This window comes from Mchenga conophoros, linkage group LG19 (genome assembly GCF_057382185.1).
Source record: "Mchenga conophoros isolate Kocher_MC1m ecotype Shallow Benthic linkage group LG19, M_conophoros_male_GT1.1, whole genome shotgun sequence".
Classification (NCBI taxonomy): domain Eukaryota; kingdom Metazoa; phylum Chordata; class Actinopteri; order Cichliformes; family Cichlidae; genus Mchenga; species Mchenga conophoros.
Genome location: NC_140544.1, coordinates 13,029,215 through 13,048,948, shown reverse-complemented (window position 1 = coordinate 13,048,948; position 19,734 = coordinate 13,029,215). Strand labels below are relative to the sequence as shown.

The window sequence follows — 19,734 nt, the reverse complement described above, 5'->3', positions numbered from 1 at the left end:
GTTTGGTGGAGTTATTCTACTGTTTCATCTAAAGTGAAAAGGTCAAAAAAAGTGGAAATCGCATCAACGTAGCTTCAAAAACACACACACACACACACACACACACACACACACACACACACACACACACACACACACACACACACACACACACACACACCCATATAAAAAGAAATGGACCAAAACTCACCCCCTCTGTCTTGTTGTGCCTCAAATCTTTTTGCTTTAAAGCAAATGTTCAAGGATGAAGACGAAGAAACACGGAGACCTTAAGAGTGTGAAGGAGTGTGTGAGGTGAAAGGAAGACGAGACGAGGGAGGAGGAGCTGTTTGGCTCACTAGCAATCCTCTTAGCCTGGTTATGTCATGGGACCAAGCTAATCCTACCTTCACTGACTGACCCACACACACACACACACAGAGGATGACCATCCAGCAGACTGACCACCACCAATACGCACAAAAACAGTCTATGACTGGCTAGCCGAGGCCTAACCCAGATATACAAAGCAAATGTGCAGTTTGTGCTGAAACACAATGGTTTGGATGGTTCAAAATAGCTGTTAGTGACAAATTAAAAGCACCAAACATGAGGTCAGTTGCTCTTTTTACTGCATGACCTCAAGATAACAGGATAAGGCACGCTGGCAAAGCAAAACATGGTTAGCTGAAGGACTGACTCAGGCTGGTGACAAAAGACTAATTACCCTTTTTTTCTCTTTGTGAATTTATAAACAGCAATTACAGTGTGCGTGTATAGTGCATGTGCTGTGTTTGTGTGCTCGCGTGGTTGTTCCTGGTAGAACAGTTCAATCATCACTGTCACTAATCCCCCGGCTAATCCGCTGCACTACACACACAGACAAATACATACACGCAAACGTGCACATGCATTGTGCTGTACGTGTGGGAATACTGGCTCACAAAGACACACTCATACAATTACTTCGCTGCGACTACGGGGTTTATTTTGTATTCCTCAAATGAAATGCTATTAAGGAAAGTTTAAAGAGCCAGATGTCTTTTATCCTTCGCTGACTGGGATTATTTCTTGCATTTATTTTGAAAGTCAAACCCAAAAGCTATCAAAATAAATTATAGGAACATTTCTGCAAACAGAGGGTATGACTAACCAAATCCACCTTTAAAGCTCACCAATAAACACTTAGTGTATCTCTATTGGTCCATGCATGAAACACCAATATGTGCGGTACAAACAAGCTTGGTTAACCCTTTTAGATTGCCAGATATCCCTTTAGTTTATGGGTCACATTCAGTCCAATCTGATCTCAAGTGGGCCGGACCTGTAAAACTGCTGCATGATAACCAAAGTGTCTTTTAATGCTTACATCATTTCTTCATCATTTTACAAAAACAGCCCGAGTAGTTAATTTCAGCAGCATGTATTATTACATTTGCAAATCACAGCGAATCTGCAAAAGCAAAAACATGTTGACTTTGAATTTTGAGTTCTAACCATTTCAGATCTAGAATTGACTTTCCAGATATTTCTATGTATGCAAAAGACTGCTGACATGACATCACCAGGAGCAGCAGTGCAGCTTATTAAAAAAACAAACAAATGAGAATAAACTGCATTTTCCATTCTTGCAAAGACATCCAGGTGACCTTTTGACCCCCGGGCTGCATGTTTGTCACCTCTGTGCTAGTATACTTTACCTTTACAGGCCACGATTTCCCTCCTTTTCCAGTCGTTGCTCTTGCCACAGTTTCTAGCAGTAAGCAGAATCCAAATGCAGGACTCGCAGACAAAACAAAGTAAATGAAAACTAACCTTCAATTAAGTCAACAAAAATAACACTCCAAACTCTTGGAAAGAGCACACACAGGGCATTAACACACACAAAAACAACAGGAAACTGAGGCTATATACAAACACACAGACATGCAATCAATGGAAGAGGAAACAGGTGGGAAATGGGGCACAGCTAAAACTAATCACATACAAAAGAAGTAAAACTAAATACAAAACACGAGAGACTAATCATGACGACGAAGAAGATGCGGGAGAAGATTAATAACTCAAAGAACGCAAAATCCAAGCAAAACACAAAACCTTAAACAGAAGCTAAACAAGGAGAAATAACCTGAACCTCACAATGACAAAACCCACAGGCCATGATGGCGCTATGCCAAACTGGCTGCAGGTTAAACCACAGACAGCCCAAAGCTGTGGCCTGAAGAGGCCGTGTGCTATCTGGAATCAAGGAAGTCATAACTGACATGGATGGTCTCAAAGCTGTGGATGTTTGTTTGTGTGCTGCAGCTCTTCACCGAGTCCTCATCTTCAAATTTTATAACAGAGGTGTTTTGATGAAATTTTACAAACCTGAACCTAACGTGGAGCTTCAGAGGAACAGAAACAATCCCAGTTTAATAAATCAGAATATTCTTTTGGTGCATGCACATCAGTATGAATCCTGCAGTTTTAGAAATAAAACCTCTGATATGTCATGCTTAAATAACTGCATGATATATATTTTTTGTAGTTACATATACAAAACATAGACTGTGTGTATAAACATGCTGTAACTGTACAGAATCAAAATCTCAGGAGACAATGAAAGCCTGGATGTTGAGGTTGAGCCAATTGGAGATGCAGAACGTGGCCTGTCGTGTTCCTCATGTGTGTGTGTGTGCGTGTGTGTGTGTGTGTGTGTGTGTGTGTGTGTACCAACCTTGTCATTAGCACTTTCTGCTGTTGCTGCTGTGGTCCAGCTCTGCTCCAAAGGCTGCTGACTTCCTGCATATAAATGAACAATGAAAAGAAAAGTGTGCAGAGATATTGAAACAGCATATTAAAACTGGACCTGGGTGTGCTGAGCCCTGTGACCTGGCAGACATGTGACTGACACACACAGAAACAGAGCCTTGGCCTTAATTAACCACCGAAGCGCGCGTGTTCGCCTTATCGCAAGGATAAACGAACAGGATGTGAAAATCTGCTTTCTTTTCCCGTCCACCGCATACTAATCATTATTATTATTTTAACACTGTATTTTCAAAATAGAGAATATTTACAGCAAATACTGACGACATAATTGGTGTTCACAAAAAGAACAATAACAATATAGTAAAAAAAAGAGAGAAAATCCTTTTTTTGCACCCAAAAAGAAAAAAAGGGATCCACTTATCTGTCCTTATATGTCATAATTAATTATTATGACATATTAATATCTTCAGTTGAATGTAAGCTCTCCTTTAAGGATGTCAGCACTAGGGATGGGTACCGTCATGGCACCGGTTCTGACATAAACGGTAGTAACCAGACCGAAAAGCAGCGCACATTTCGGTGCTTTATTTCGGTGCTTTTTTTTTCCTGAGCTGTGATACACTTTAGATTCTAGCCAATCATTTTACGTTTCCGAGGATAGTAGGCGGGGCCAGGTACGTACGTTCTTTTAGAGCAGAGCTACAGATTAAAAATGTCCAAGGAGGACCGGTCAAAAGTCTGGCTGTACTTCACAGCAAACTATGCAAACTCAGCAGCAACAAGTGCTTTAAGCTGATTGTGATACTGTCAAAGGAGGTAACACCTCAAATCCGATGAAACACCTGGCGACGCATAGCGTTTTTTTAAAAGCCCAGAAATGCGCCGTATTTGATAGCTTGCTGCGAGACCTCACACCGTGCACATCTACTGCGGGTGGGTTGCCAGTTATCGGAGCCGGAGCAACATCCCCCAAAAACCCGAAGAATAGAGTCCTGGCCCCTAGCTCTGCCAGTGTAGCAGAAACGATGACGGATGATGACGGCAGCAGCAGCCGTTCTTCTCTGCGTGAGTAGCTTAATGTTGTTCGTGTGTAATTTACGTTGAGTAGGCTAACCACGTTATTACATTAATGCATGTAAGGTGAACTAGCAAACATCATCATAGCTACATGCGGCTGTCTTCTTGTTTGATGGCAGATGCTCCCTTCACCCTGGCCAAAAAGGCTAAAATGACCAAAGAAAAAGTGGAAAACAGTTAAACTTGAGAGGTTTTTGGAAAAAGTTTGTGTTTTTTCCATTGTTTAAGCACTGCTTCCATCCAAGAGTGATACCATATATGCCCCATAGCTGTAGAAAAGGCTAACATTGTTATCTTTTCACAAAAAAACAGCTGAACATGAGAGGTTTTTGGACAAAGTTGGTGTTCTCCATTCTTTAAGCACCGGTTTGAGCACCGTTTAAGCACCGGCACCGTTTCAAAAGTACCGGTTTGGCACCGGTATCGGATAAAACCTAAACGATACCCATCCCTAGTCAGCACATAGATCACTGGGCAGCCCCAATAAAAATTGCCCAGGATCTTTACAAACTTTACTTTTTACAACTCCACTTATCTTTTAACTACATATTTCCAAAACTTGGAAATATAAGGGCATTCCCAAAAACAGTGAATACACATTCCTAGGGGGTGACCTGTTGGAATGTATTTGATTCACCACAGGACACCATATTTTCCATGTATTATCTTATATTGAATTCCTTTATTTATTACTTAGAAATAAGGAATGGGATCATTTACACTAAACCTCCCAAATATCCTCACCATAGGCTTTCTGTAAATCATCCTGAGAACATTCCCAGCATTGTGATTATATTATTTCTGCAGGATGTTGTAAAAACCCAAAATAAAACCTTTATTTAAAGCAAACTTCACAATAATTTTCTATGGAGCCTGGAAGTGAGCAGGAATCCTGCGACGTCACATAGTGACAAATTTGAAGATATGCATAAAAATCTTTCTGAGGAAGGCCAAAGGTATTTTGAAACTGGGCAAAGGTCATAAGTTTGTTATTTTCATCAAACAGGTCTGCTGTTAGTTTGACACCTTTTCTGCACCAGGATCCAAATACAAGCAGGGAGAAAATCTCTCTTGCTGAGAGGAGGTGTAATGTGGGTAACTAAATCCTTCCTACCAATTTATGTCTGTTTATATCTCGCCATCTTATCATTGTGTTTGGAAGAATTGGATTGTCTTTCGTTTTGAAGCTGGGTTTATTTTCTACATGTAAGCTCTCCTACTAAATCAAAGGCATTACATCCCCATTTCTCAAAAGGAGTTTAAGATAACAGTAAAGCCACTCATGGATGAGCCTGCCATGACATGCCCAATTATAATGTCTAATGTTAGGGAAGGATAAACCTCTGCAGAGAGCTGCACAGTCTTCTCCCTTGCCAAATAAATTTAGAAAAGTCTTTTTCAGTCTCTTTTGCTATCTTAGAAATATATAGTGGTAACAACTGAACAGAATAAAGTAATCTTGGCAGGATATTCATCTTTATAAGAGTTATTCTACCCATCCATGAAGCTGTCAGATTCATCCATCTTGTAAGGTCCTTCCTTTTTTTTTCTTTTTGCACTCTGGTCAAATTGTGCCTCAAGAAGGTGTCAATTCAGAGTCAGTCCAGAAGAAAGGGGAAACAGATGGATGTGAAGTTTTACTATAAAACCAACTGGCATTGCTCTTGATTTTATCAAAGTTAATTTTATAGCCTGAGATCCAAAAAAGATAAACCCCCTGACGAGTGAGGCTCTTATCGCCCAACTAGCTTAACCAATGTTGACGGCAAAACTTTCCCCAAAATCCTGGTTAAAAGATTCGAGAACTATCTCCCTCTCTTAGTTAAATCAGACCAGACTGGTTTAGTTAAAAACAGAGCACCTCTTACAAACATGAGAAAATTATAATTATCCAGTTTTCTATAGTGAATAAGATACAGGAGCTTATTATGTCCATGGGTGCAGAGAAGGCTTTTGATCGGGTAGAGTTGCCTTATTCATTTGAGGTCTTAGAAGAGTTTGTACTTGGAGAGGGCTTTATCAATTTTGTCAATTTTGGTCATAAGAAACCATAATAGTACAACAGCACTTCAAACAGATTCTGTGCAAACAAGATATTTTTTTGCATGCTGATGATGATCCTCTTCATCTCTACAAATCTATACTCATGTTAATGTTGATCATTCAACATTTTTGGATCTCTTACTAATACCTTAAAATAACTTAATTACATGTAATTATGTAGCTCTGTATTTATCTGTTTTTAATCTATTAATTGCAGGATTCATCTTAGATCTACTAAGATAATAATAATAATGGATTGCATTTATATAGTGCTTTTCGGGGCCCTCAAAGCACTTTACAATCCCACTATTCATTCACTCACATTTGTAGCCACAGCTGCCCTGGGGCAGACTGACAGAAACGAGGCTGCCATATCGCGCCATCGGCCCCTCTGGCCAACACCAGTAGGCGGCAGGTGAAGTGTCTTGCCCAAGGACACAACGACCAAGACTGTCCGAGCCGGGGCTCGAACTGGCAACCTTCCGGTTACAAGACGAACTGCCAACTCTTTGAGCCACGATCGCTCAAAGAGTTGAGCTCAAATGAGACAGGTTCAATCTGGGCTAATCCCAGGCAGCTCCAACTTTCACCTCCAGCCAATAAAGCAGCCACAGCAGCACTCCCCATTCAATAAAGTAGTTAAAATTGTATTTAAGCACCAGCAGAGAGAAAGTTCACATCAAGCAGATCAATAACTAAATATACTGTGTACTCTGCACTTTGGTTTTCACCGTGGGACATCGATCCATCAGTCCATCCATAATCTGACTCTTATCGCGGGAAAGCGGTCTGAGAAGAAATGCTCAGACCTTCCTTTTGATTTAATCACTCCAGAAGTGTCAGGATTTCCTACTCAGCAGACATGCTGAGACACCTCACCTCAGAGGGATCCAGGAGTCTGATGATGAGCTATGGCGCCCTTTGAGGTGAGGAGGGTTGCTTCTCTGGGTTGGGAATGAATGACTGCACCAAGTGGTGGAGTTTAATACAGATATCTAAAAATAATTTGGTTTTCTGAATGCTAACCTGAACTAACGAACTGCTTAATGAGATTCTAGTCGTGTTTCTGTGATACTCACAGCCTGTGCATGCATCTTGCAAACGTTAGCCTATATCCTTCTTTCAAACATATTTGTTTGGACCATGGATGTGACCAAGCACACATTGGTTACATCCATCACTCATATACAATCTGTGCTGTGGGCCATATTGCTTCTATTAAGTTACCTCTGTTCCATTCAAATAAGACCAGTTTGCTCTCCATGGACGGACCAATAATTTTTAGGTAATGTGGATTAATTACAGAAGTCTTGATGATGGAAAGTGATATCCTTGCACAGGAAGTGCAAACTCACCACAGGCACCTTCAATAAGGCACTGAGGGCAGATGAAGCTAAATTAGCCTAGGAGCAGGTAATGCATTAGGGTAATGTGATGCTCCAGTCCCTGGAGAGCTATTGGCTCATTTAAGAAGCTGTTTTATTGTATTAGGTGCAGAGCCAAACACAAGCTGGCAGCAGAAGTGTGGGACAGTTTGGCTGCCGCAGGGGGCTGCACCAACAAATCCATCCCTTACAAGCACAGATGATGTTACTCTTTCTGTAGCTACGTGCGCTCACAGCTCAAAACCACATCTGTACTAAAGAAGCAGGCGGACCACAGGGAGAGAGAAGCGCTCCACAGCAGCAGACCAAATGAGCTGCTGTTCTTTTTATGTTACCACAGATCTCCTGGCATATGAACTGCGACTGGATAAAATCTGAGATCCAGACACCATAATGAAAAAATCTCAACAGACACGAGAAAGCTTTAATGGGCTGAGCCAAGATGAAAAAAAACTTGGTGGTGATTAATTCATTTTTCTGAAAAGACTTCACAGCTCGCTAACAGACGATAATAATGAGATTCTAATGAATGATAATTGAGCTTTTTAATGACTGAGGGGCAAGACGGGAACCAGCAGGTGGTGAGGTTGTCCCGTCCCTGTGGGGAGCACCAGACGCAGGCACAAAAACACACCAGCGCTACAGTGACGCCAGTACATGCCTGCTGATGAATGCTTTGGCCGGTAACTCTCAACAAACGTTACACAATCGCTCATTCGTTGATTAAGAAGTTTACGGGGGAAAATCGGGTCATTTCGCCTGCCTGGTTTCACAAAGTTCTTCTTTATGGCTGCCAGCACATCAAAGAGTTGTTTTGGCAGAATATCGCCTGGCGTTTCAGCAGCATTTGTCTGCCCCCTCGCCGTCACACCCCTGCCATTATGTAACTCTAATCATCTTATCTGGCTAATTACTGACCGAGACCCTGAACTCACCTCTAAACCTCATGCACAGCACTTATACCGTGTTTTTCCCACGTTCTCTTCAAATAATACCCCCAAATCCTTTTTTTTTTTGGTTTAACACCAACAGCTGGATATAAACGTAGTTTTTACTGAGAGCTTTAATGAATTCAGTGTGTATGTGTATTTGTTTTGCTGTACCTTGTGTCCAGGAAGGGCAGTGTCTGAGGTAGAAGCTGACCTCGGGCCTCCTGGCTCCCCACTGCTGAAGGAGATCCAACAATAACAACTCCTGAGGGAGAACTCGCTCTGAGAACAGACGAAGGGTGAGAAAACATTTGACAAAGATCCCACTAATTACATAACGTCACACTATTGTGTTATAGAGCTAGAAAGAGATAATTCAGAATTCTTTCTTTGTTAAACAGCACATTTACATTTTATCAGGTCGACATGTATAATTTCACTGACTAGTTTCAAAAAATTACCTGTGCACGTCGTGTACGGCCAAAATTGTCTATAAACGTACCCTCCACACATAGATACTGTAAAATATGTCTTTTTTTACAAACTGTGCAAAAGCTCCTTATAAGAGAATGAATAATCTTTGCTTTGGAATAATGAATAAGAATTCAAAATTGCAGCTGTATTGTTGTTGGCTGTACATCAAGCCACACATGAAAGGTTTGCAACATATATGCAGCATATGCAAGACAGCAACCTATCACCATTGTCTGCACAGTGACAGTGAAACGCACAAAACCCCAAACCTCTTTCTGAGTGGAGCGGGGCTTTAAGGATTTATTTTTACCCTTTTTTGCAAATGTTAGTGTGGAAAAATGAAGCCAGAAAAAAACCCAGAGAATCAATATTTTCACAGTGAAGTAAGCCAGCTGTGCCCTTGAGGCACAGCTTGTTGTCACGCACCAACACTCGGCACACAATTTATGCCGCCATCTATTATGTGCTGCTTTACACAGACACTCACGAAGACATGGTGTAGTATTAGAGCCGTTTATATCCTGTCTGGCCGCTCAGTCACATCACAAAGCCGCACAAACGCACCGCCGTTACTGCGCAGGCTTCACCGCGTCGACAGCTATGACTGAATGAATGTGGGCCACGCTTTAATGGACGCCCTCAGTGTGTGAATGAGATGGGCTGGTCTATTCATATAGTAAACTTGGAGCACACAGCACTCTTGATTTCACAAGCTGAAGCCGCAGCATACTGTAGGTCTGACTCGGTTTATAATTAGCTTCACAGCAAGTGACTCAGATCTGAGTTACGCCGTGTCGATTATCCTGTCTCTTAATGCAAGATTATAATCATGCAAGTGCTCCGATGCTCCAAAGACAGACTGCCAGTAGTAATTATATGAGCTGGACTCTTTATGACGAGTGTATGGATAAAGAGATGCACTGTGAGAATAGTCCAGTCCCGTTCAGCTAATTTTCTAGATGTAATATCCTGTCTTGTCTTGGCTGATTTCTAACTTTGGTCAAGATTTCTTACTGATTATGATTATAAGCCTGGGCGCCTCCAGGGTGAGGTGTTCAAGGGCATGTCCCACTGGGAGGAGGCCCGGGGCAGACCCAGGACATGCTGGAGAGATTATATTTCTTGGGTGGCCTGGGAATGCCTTGATGTTCACTCGGACAAGCTGGAGGTGGCCGGGGAGAGGGAGGTCTGGGCTTCTCTGCTTAGGCTGCTGCCCCTGTGACCCGGCCCCGGATAAGCGGAAGATGGACGGATGGATTATGATTATAAGTTAACAGAAGATATGAATAGCGGGTTGTTTTAGGGATACATTAGGGATATCCCCTCTCTTTGACATCACTGAGGCGAGAGCAGAAAACCTGACTTAAACAGAGCAGAACTGAGCTTACAGCTTACTGGGGTTATTTGTACTTACACTGACCTCCTTATTTGAAAGTTTGGTTTTAATATGAGCATCCACCACCGGACCAGAGATGTGACAGAATTTAAGCACCTAAAAGGGCCACTGACACTGATCAAATGATGCCACTTTTCAGCTCCGTGTGTGAATCTGCAGCTGCTGAATAATGCATTCGGCGTCTCCACTTTAAAGCTTTCATGAAGTTAATGTCTTGCATTTGCAGCATGTGCTGCTTTCCTTAAGTGATACTAATCAATAAGCATTATCAACCAATGAATGGACTCACCATGCCCGTTCCATACTTCAGCTAGGTGACACTCCCCCTCACCGGCCTCTTTGCAGTACTCCACCACATCGATAACTCTGGTCGCTGGAGTGACAGGGACCTCAGTTAGCATCTGCTGGGTGTCATTGAGGTAAACTGTCAGGATCACCTGCAATCAAAGAAAAATCAGGTTAATATCACTTAGATATTATTTTATATGGACTCAAACTCAGTAAGATTGTTTCCTATGACTCACTGGCTGGAATCAGATCACCAATCTCCAAATGCTGATTAAATAACTAATTTATCAGCCATATTTAAACTCTTATTTTGAAGGAGTTATTGTGGCTGGTAGCGATGATTACATTCAAAGCTAAAAATCCCAGTATGAAGTCAAGACCACCTCTGCAGCTGGATTTCATTATGTGCAGACAACAGGTGAGTCAGCTGTGATATTCAAGTGAAAAATAAATTTAATACAAAAGTAATGTATTAAAAAAACAACACATGTTAATGTTGGGCGATATGAAGGTGTCCAAGGAGCAGGGGCAGATTTTGTCCAACAAAAGCATGATATAGTCCTTCATCCATGTCATCACAACACTGATCTCAGCTTAATAACCTCACAAAATCAATATTGTGAGGTCTCACTTTGAATCCTGAGTTACTGTTTTTCTTTGTTGTCTTTTTCTTGTTTTATTTTGGCGTTTCTTTTCTTTCATTTTTAATGTGAGTTTAATGCGTGTCTTCCCGTCTTTCAGTGGCAGATTCTCTTTGTACTCCATGTGAAGTTTTTTTTAGTGTTATAATTCTGTTTTCTGGTGTTTGCCTCTGAATACTCTTTGTTGGGTTTGCTTGTCTGATTTTTATGGACGCCCTCTTTACTTTTTGGCCCAGTAAAGACTGAATCTTTAATTTGTTTTCGAATCTTGTCCTACTCTATTAGTTGTGACACATAACTGGTTGTACACAGAGTAACACACACGGCCAATTCTCTCTATGACAATGGCAAACCCAGCCTAATCCATCCATCCATCAATCCTGCTTATCCGGGTCTGCGTCGCTGGGGCAGCAGTCAAAGAAGAGGTATCTCCTCCATCTTTGCCTGTGGGTCTCCACCAATTGGGACCTGCCTGAAACACCTCGCTTAGGAGACATCGGGTCAGATGAATGACCTCAACGGGCTCTTTTTAATGTGGAATAGCAGCTCTACTCTGAGCCCCTCCAGAATGATTGAGCACCTCACCCTATCTCTAAGGGAGAACCCAGACTTTCCCTGGAAAAAGCTCATTTCTGCTGCTTGTATCCATGATCTCATTCTTCTGGTCACGACCTAAAACTTGTGGATAGGTGAGGGCAAGATCATCTTTACTACTGCTGCACCAATCTGCCACTTCCTCCCCAGGTCACCAATCAACAAGACTCCAGATCACTTGAACTCCAACCAGGGTGGGCACTCCACTTTGTTCCAGCTGAGAACCGTGGGCTCACTCTCATTTTAGTGTCCGTTTATTTCTGTTAACATAAATAGAAAAAGCACTTTATGATTTTAAAGGTGATCTGCGGAGTACTGATCCCCTCTCAATAATTTTGTTATCAAATCCTGTATATTCTGCAGCCAAAAGATTAAAATGTCAATCAGAAAAGGACATCCTGTGTTATCGTCAGTGATGTCACTGGTGATGTCACGCCAGATAGTCAGCCGGCAGTCGAAAGATAAATTTAGGGTAATCTGGGATAGGAGTGCATCGACACACCACAGCGCTCACAGATACATATACACTTTTTAATCTCAGTGTTGCTTTTTCTTTTTCTCTCACGCACACACACAAACACACACAGTCTTCCTGTGCAGATACTACAGTATGCACACACTCAAAGTATACTCTGTACACTAATCCTCAGTATTCTATATACCTGTCCCAGATCATGTCAAGTAATCTCTGGCTGCATGCAGACGGACAGAGCAGAGACACGGGCTCTAAAGCTTGGATTAGACACACACACATACACCCACGAGTAAACTCCTAAACCCTGCAAACACACCAGGGGTTTTACTCGTCCACAAATCGTTCAAAGTAGGCTAATCGTGGCCTCAGAAGCGCTGTTATGTTTTTCACATGGTCAGAAACATCATTTGTTACACTCACGGGGTGCCGGCTGCAATAAAAGAACATCAAATCATCCAGTGTGCTTTTCTCCTTTAAGTGATTTAATAAAAAAAGACTACACAAAGCAGACAAAGACGAATGCAGTGCAAACACGCTGTCGGTGAATTTCACTAATAATAAATGCTGTATTTGAAACACTGTCTGCAGCACATTTTCTTGTATTTTGACCTTCGAGTGACTGAGTGTGATCACTTATTTATTTACATGTGGCCCTGTAATGTTTTTAATTGTGAAACTGGAAAGTTCGTGGTGTGAGACAATCTGTTTCTCCTAAAACTTTGGCCTGTGAGGGATCATTTATTTCCCAGCATGGCCTTTGGTTTTAATGTCATTTATTGGTAATTAATCAGGCGTCTCATATTAACAGTTATATCTTTCAGATCTTTTAGTAATCTAAATATTTTAAGCGTGTCTCGAGAAATTGTTTCAATTATTACAAATCTACAGTCTTGATGTACAAAGGAAAGTCAAATGAGGGACCGTGCCGAGTGATACAACACAAACATTATAAAAAATGAGGCAGGCCTTTATTGTGGCTGATCAAAAGTCTCAAATACAAAAGTCCAACCAGAACCAGAATCAAAAGAACACTGAATATGCAGAAAAATCAAACAGGAACAAAGCAGCAAACACAGACAGGAACATAACAGATGCTTTGATAAAAGACAAAGAGAAGATGAATTGATTGATGAGCCTTTCTGGAACTAAAACCTCACTGTTGCTCATCTGAACTCAGACTTTCCTGAGAAGGGATGCAAAGAAACCAAAATACAAAGACCAAAGACAGAGTGAGGAACTGAGAGGAAAACACTGAGGGAACCAAGTCTACAGCAAAGAATAAAAATCAAAGCCATAATGTAAAAACAGTAAAATACTGTAGGTGAGCTTCCTCCAGCTCATCTATGGTGCTAGCATCCTGCAATACACGATTCACTCAAGCATAATTTAAAGGTTTAAATGAAACTGTATTTTCTGTTAAACAATCAGATCAGGCTGGTCTAAGCAAGTAAGTTGTATGATTTGTATTTTGTATCAAAATTATTTCAAACCATAACAATTAAAGGAGATCTCAAATTCATCCTTTAAATAAATAAATCAGTTTATTTGCTGAAGCAGTTCAATCGCATGAAGGTAAAGCTGAGCTCTCGGATCCCTCACAGGCTGCCATGTTAACCAGCTGCGTTAAACCTAAAGGCTTGGACACGATGTCTGAGAAGAAAACAAACACTGTTTTGCACTTCGCTGATGTCGTCCTGCATTAAACTTTCCAAAAGCTTCTTCTGGGTTATTATGAACACTGCATAAAAACACGAGCTGACGCGTACAATAGAAAGCTTTTTACCTCCAAATTCTGTCCCAGCTCTGTCTAACATACTGTCCTCACATAACTCCTGCATCCCCGTCCAAACTACAGTCTTCTTTTACAGTTTACCTGGAACTGAAAACCTTATTATGGTGTCAAACTGAAGCATGAAAAGAAAAAAAGATTTTGTGAGCCACTTTGTTAAGAAATATCTAAGTTTCATGATATCGTTTCACCTCCCATGTAAGAGGCTTCTTCATTTCTAAAAAATGGCGGAAAGTCCCAGGTACCATATATCATACCTACAGCCATGTTATAATAATAGCGCTGTATTGGATTGTAGATTCACCATTTGGTAGCATGGCTACAAGCACAATTTGGGCACCTGTTGCTGACCATGTCCATCCCTGTATGACCACAGAGCTTCAGCAGGATGATGCACCATCTATCTGTCTGTCTGTCAATCTTGTTAACATGGAGATTAATCTTTGTGGAATTTTTCTGGCACCTTGTTGAATCTATGCCACAGAGAATTAGGAAAGCTTGGAAGAAAAAAAAGGAGCCGGTCCAACTCAGTACAAGCAAGGTGTATCCAATGAAGTTACAGGTAAATGTGTATCAGTGACACAAAGCAAAAGATCACAAACCAGAAATTCCAATTTTCTATTTTGCAGCAGCACATTTATGTCCTAACTTTAACTCTATACTTTGTGCACATGCAGACCTCTAAAGTTAACAGACCTTTAGTGACTTTCCTAATGTCAGCAAGCATTTAAAGCAGAGTCAGCCTGAAACCAAAAGAACTGACAGTCAACCTTTGAATAATAATAAAGTTCACGGGGACCAGAACTTACTAGGAAAACCACAATGTAAAGATCAGGAATAAAAGCTTTAGTAACAGAACTCACCGTTAGAATAATAACATAAACCCAAACTAAAAAAATGTTCATCAAGAATCTGAAACTCAAAAGCACCGTGACAGCATGTTAGGATCAGTAAAATCACTTGTACTAGTGCTCACTGATCATGTGAACATAATGACCTCACAATAATGACAGTTCCTTCCTGGCTATCTGTCATGGTCCTGGGCCATGTTGGCCCAGTGTTCTTAGTTTCCTCGTATGTTTATGTTTTATTCCATGCTTCCCCTGCCCATTATGTCTAAGTTCTCCCCGTGCTCTCTCTTCCCCCTGTGTGCCCTCTATGTATTTATGAGCCCTCGTCCCCTTTCGTGTTTATTCCATGTCTCCCCTGCCTGTTACGTTGGTGTTCTACTCGTGCTCTCTCTCCTCCTGTACTTCCTGTTTCACCTCTCCCGTCAGTGTTCAGTTCACCCCGCCCTGTCTCGTCATGATTATCAGTGTCACCTGTGTTCCCCGTGTGTTCCCACTTCCCTCGTTAACCCTCTGTGTATTTCTGTCTGCGTCTCCCTCTGTTCAGCGTGACGTCGTCCCTCATGCCGTGTGTGGATCTCCCTGTGTCTCTCTGTGAATTCTTAGTTTGTGGTTTCCCAGTTTAGTTTAGTTTGTATATTTGTTCCGCCAGCGAATTAAGCTGAGTTTTGAGTTCATTCCCTCGTGCCTGTGAGTCCTGCATTTTGGGTCCTACTCCTGCCTGCCGCACGGCGATTCATGACAGTACGACGTCACCAGACATGGACCCAGCAGGCTCCTCCCGGGAAAGCGATTTGGCCCGCATCTTCAGCCTGTGGGAGCGAGTTTCCCACGCCTCGGACATTAAAGCAATGGCCATTGGGATAAACGCCATCGAGGCAATTCTCAAGGGGAATCCCCATCTTCACGAGCTCTCAGGATTTTCGGGCCTACTGTCCAATCTGCAGAAAGCCAAGGAGACAGTACAAGTTCGCGAGCTCGTCATACCGCAACAGCGACCGCCACAATCAGGAAACGTTTCCACGCTGCTGCCACTGGACTCCTCTCCATCCACCCTCCACTCTGACTGTCACTCACCCGCTGCTTTTCTCGCAGCAATGTGGTCGGAGGATGAGGAGCCGGCCGTGATCTCTCCGTCGTTGCCGGTTTCCTCCATCACCGCACCTCCGGCTTCCCGAAGAAAACGGCATTCACGCCGCCGACGCGCCACCCCACAGCCGGACATTCGGCCTTCTAATTCACCTTCTGTGCTGCCAGAAGCTCAGTTAGCTCCCTCGCCGCCACCCGCAGCTCCGTTAGCTCCCTCGCCGCCACCCGCAGCTCCGTTAGCTCCCTCGCCGCCACCCGCAGCTCCGTTAGCTCCCTCGCCGCCACCCGCAGCTCAGTTAGCTCCCTCGCCGCCACCCGCAGCTCAGTTAGCTCCCTCGCCGCCACCCGCAGCTCAGTCTCCAGTGTCCCCAGTGCAGTCTCCAGTGTCCCCAGTGCAGTCTCCAGTGTCCCCAGTGCAGTCTCCAGTGTCCCCAGTGCAGTCTCCGGTGTCCCCAGTGCAGTCTCCGGTGTCCCCAGTGCAGCCTCCTTTAGCACAGTCACCCACTCAACCACCAGCACCACAACCGTCACTACCTCTAGTTCATTCCCCTGTGAAGTCATTAACTCCACCCTCACCACCACCGTTACTACAGACATCAGTTCAGTCCCCTGTGCAGTCATTTACTTCTCCACCGTTAGCAGCTCAGGTCCCCGTGTGTCCAGCAGCTCAGGTCCCCGTGTGTCCAGCAGCTCAGGTCCCCGTGTGTCCAGCAGCTCAGGTCCCCGTGTGTCCAGCAGCTCAGGTCCCCGTGTGTCCAGCAGCTCAGCTCGCACCTGAACCTTTGGCCCAGTTCCCCGTAGCAGTGCGGTTTTCTAGCCAGCTTAACATTGAGCCCGGGGTCCCAATCCTCTCTGGCTCAACTTCAGCTCCTGCTGGAAGCTCGGATGAGCTCATCCAGGACTCCGCGGCTCCCACGCCGCCATCTACCTCGTCCGCTGGGGGTTCCAGTGAGCCCGGCCAGCACCTCCCTGTCTCCGCTGGAGGGTCCGAGAGGCCCGTTCAGCACCTCCCTGTCTCCGCTGGAGGGTCCGAGAGGCCCGTTCAGCCTCCTGTCTCCGCTGGAGGGTCCGAGGGGCCCGTTCAGCCTCCTGTCTCCGCTGGAGGGTCCGAGGGGCCCGTTCAGCCTCACGCCGCATCAGCTGGAGGGCCCGAGGAGCCTGTCCAGCCGCCATCTGCGACCGCCTCGTCATCACCTGGCCCGGCTACATCCGCCTGTGCTTCTGCTACCTCGCCTGGCCCGGCCTCAGCCTCTGCAACCTCGCCTGGCCCGGCCTCAGCCTCTGCAACCTCGCCTGGCCCGGCCTCAGCCTCTGCAACCTCGCCTGGCCCGGCCTCAGCCTCTGCAACCTCGCCTGGCCCGGCCTCAGCCTCTGCAACCTCGCCTGGCCCGGCCTCCTCTTCAGAGCCTTCGTCTGCCGCAGCCTCCTCTTCAGAGCCTTCGTCTGCCGCAGCCTCCTCTTCAGAGCCTTCGTCTGCCGCAGCCTCCTCTTCAGAGCCTTCGTCTGCCGCAGCCTCCTCTTCAGAGCCTTCGTCTGCCGCAGCCTCCTCTTCAGAGCCTTCGTCTGCCGCAGCCTCCTCTTCAGAGCCTTCGTCTGCCGCAGCCTCCTCTTCAGAGCCTTCGTCTGCCGCAGCCTCCTCTTCAGAGCCTTCGTCTGCCGCAGCCTCCTCTTCAGAGCCTTCGTCTGCCGCAGCCTCCTCTTCAGAGCCTTCGTCTGCCGCAGCCTCCTCTTCAGAGCCTTCGTCTGCCGCAGCCTCCTCTTCAGAGCCTTCGTCTGCCGCAGCCTCCTCTTCAGAGCCTTCGTCTGCCGCAGCCTCCTCTTCAGAGCCTTCGTCTGCCGCAGCCTCCTCTTCAGAGCCTTCGTCTGCCGCAGCCTCCTCTTCAGAGCCTTCGTCTGCCGCAGCCTCCTCTTCAGAGCCTTCGTCTGCCGCAGCCTCCTCTTCAGAGCCTTCGTCTGCCGCAGCCTCCTCTTCAGAGCCTTCGTCTGCCGCAGCCTCCTCTTCAGAGCCTTCGTCTGCCGCAGCCTCCTCTTCAGAGCCTTCGTCTGCCGCAGCCTCCTCTTCAGAGCCTTCGTCTGCCGCAGCCTCCTCTTCAGAGCCTTCGTCTGCCGCAGCCTCCTCTTCAGCTGCCTCGTCTGGTCCAGCCTCCTCATCAGCTGCCTCGTCTGGTCCAGCCTCCTCATCAGCTGCCTCGTCTGGTCCAGCCTCCTCATCAGCTGCCTCGTCTGGTCCAGCCTCCTCATCAGCTGCCTCGTCTGGTCCAGCCTCCTCATCAGCTGCCTCGTCTGGTCCAGCCTCCTCATCAGCTGCCTCGTCTGGTCCAGCATCCTCATCAGCTGCCTCGTCTGGCCCTGCGCCCACCGGGCCATGGCCGGCACGCCTGGGACTGGAGGGCCGCCGCTGCCTTCCGCGCGGCCGGCCCCCTGAACTGCGCCGTCATCGCCTGAGTGGCCGCCGTCGCCTTCCGCACGGCCGGCCCCCGGACCGCCTTCGCCTGAGTGGCCGCCGTCGCCTTCCGCACGGTCGGCCCCCGGACCAGCGCTGTCATCGTCGCCGCCGCCTCCCGCGCGGTCGGCCTCCTGAACTGCTCCGTCGTCTCCTTCACCGCCGCCGTTGCCTTGCGCACGGCCGGCCTCCTGAACTGTTTCCGCGTCGCCGCCGTTGCCTTGCGCACGGCCGGCCTCCTGAACTGTTTCCGCGTCGCCGCCGTTGCCTTGCGCACGGCCGGCCTCCTGAACTGTTTCCGCGTCGCCGCCGTTGCCTTGCGCACGGCCGGCCTCCTGAACTGTTTCCGCGTCGCCGCCGTTGCCTTGCGCACGGTCGGCCTCCTGAACTGTTTCCGCGTCTCCGCCGTTGCCTTCCGCACGGTCGGCCCCCTGAACTGCTCTGTGTTTGGGTTGTTTTCTTGGGCTCCGGTGTTTGCTGTGCTCTTCTTTTGTTTTCTGTTCCGGGCCCTCCGTCCTGGGCCCCCGCCGCCCGCCCTGGGTTGTTTTCTGTTTGGTTTTGTTTTTCTGTGTTTGGGCTGTCTGGAGCCAGCCCTTGAGGGGGGGGTACTGTCATGGTCCTGGGCCATGTTGGCCCAGTGTTCTTAGTTTCCTCGTATGTTTATGTTTTATTCCATGCTTCCCCTGCCCATTATGTCTAAGTTCTCCCCGTGCTCTCTCTTCCCCCTGTGTGCCCTCTATGTATTTATGAGCCCTCGTCCCCTTTCGTGTTTATTCCATGTCTCCCCTGCCTGTTACGTTGGTGTTCTACTCGTGCTCTCTCTCCTCCTGTACTTCCTGTTTCACCTCTCCCGTCAGTGTTCAGTTCACCCCGCCCTGTCTCGTCATGATTATCAGTGTCACCTGTGTTCCCCGTGTGTTCCCACTTCCCTCGTTAACCCTCTGTGTATTTCTGTCTGCGTCTCCCTCTGTTCAGCGTGACGTCGTCCCTCATGCCGTGTGTGGATCTCCCTGTGTCTCTCTGTGAATTCTTAGTTTGTGGTTTCCCAGTTTAGTTTAGTTTGTATATTTGTTCCGCCAGCGAATTAAGCTGAGTTTTGAGTTCATTCCCTCGTGCCTGTGAGTCCTGCATTTTGGGTCCTACTCCTGCCTGCCGCACGGCGATTCATGACACTATCAGTGACTGAGACACACAGAGGCAGATTGAGCTGTAGTTCCTGAAATGCCTGTGGGGCTGAATGGAGTGACTCGGGCTATTTTCAGCATTAGAGAAGGAAAAAACAGAAAGTCAGATAGAGGAAGAGTGATCCAGGGTGACAAACAGCCCGTGTTAGTGTCTGCAGGAAACAATCAATGCTCGTTTTATTAGTCATTTTAAAACAACACGTTAGCCTCTATCAGGGCCCAAAACTCAAGTACAGAAAACTCCGTCCAGACCTTTCCTAGCAAAAACTAAATAAAACTCACACAACTAACTTCATCATGTTAGACTGAGAAGAACATATATGAAAAAGCAAAGTAGAGCTCTTCT

General features: G+C 45.8%; 1 protein-coding gene across 5 annotated transcripts in view; it reads right to left on the bottom strand.

Moving 5' to 3' along the window:
• Positions 1 to 19,734, bottom strand: part of LOC146551866 (apoptosis-stimulating of p53 protein 1-like) — a 61,173-nt gene that overhangs the window by 30,727 nt on the left and 10,712 nt on the right. For 3 of the 5 annotated variants that reach the window (XM_085257911.1, XM_085257909.1, XM_085257910.1), the window contains exons 2-4: positions 10,327 to 10,474; positions 8,342 to 8,449; positions 2,699 to 2,763 (exon numbers count right to left, since the gene is read on the bottom strand). In XM_085257911.1, the coding sequence (XP_085114037.1) occupies positions 2,699 to 2,763; positions 8,342 to 8,449; positions 10,327 to 10,474 (321 nt within the window). Of the gene's footprint in view, positions 1 to 190; positions 373 to 1,679; positions 2,082 to 2,698; positions 2,764 to 8,341; positions 8,450 to 10,326; positions 10,475 to 19,734 lie in introns of those variants that run through there. The other 2 variants (XM_085257914.1, XM_085257913.1) reach the window with 2 other exon arrangements.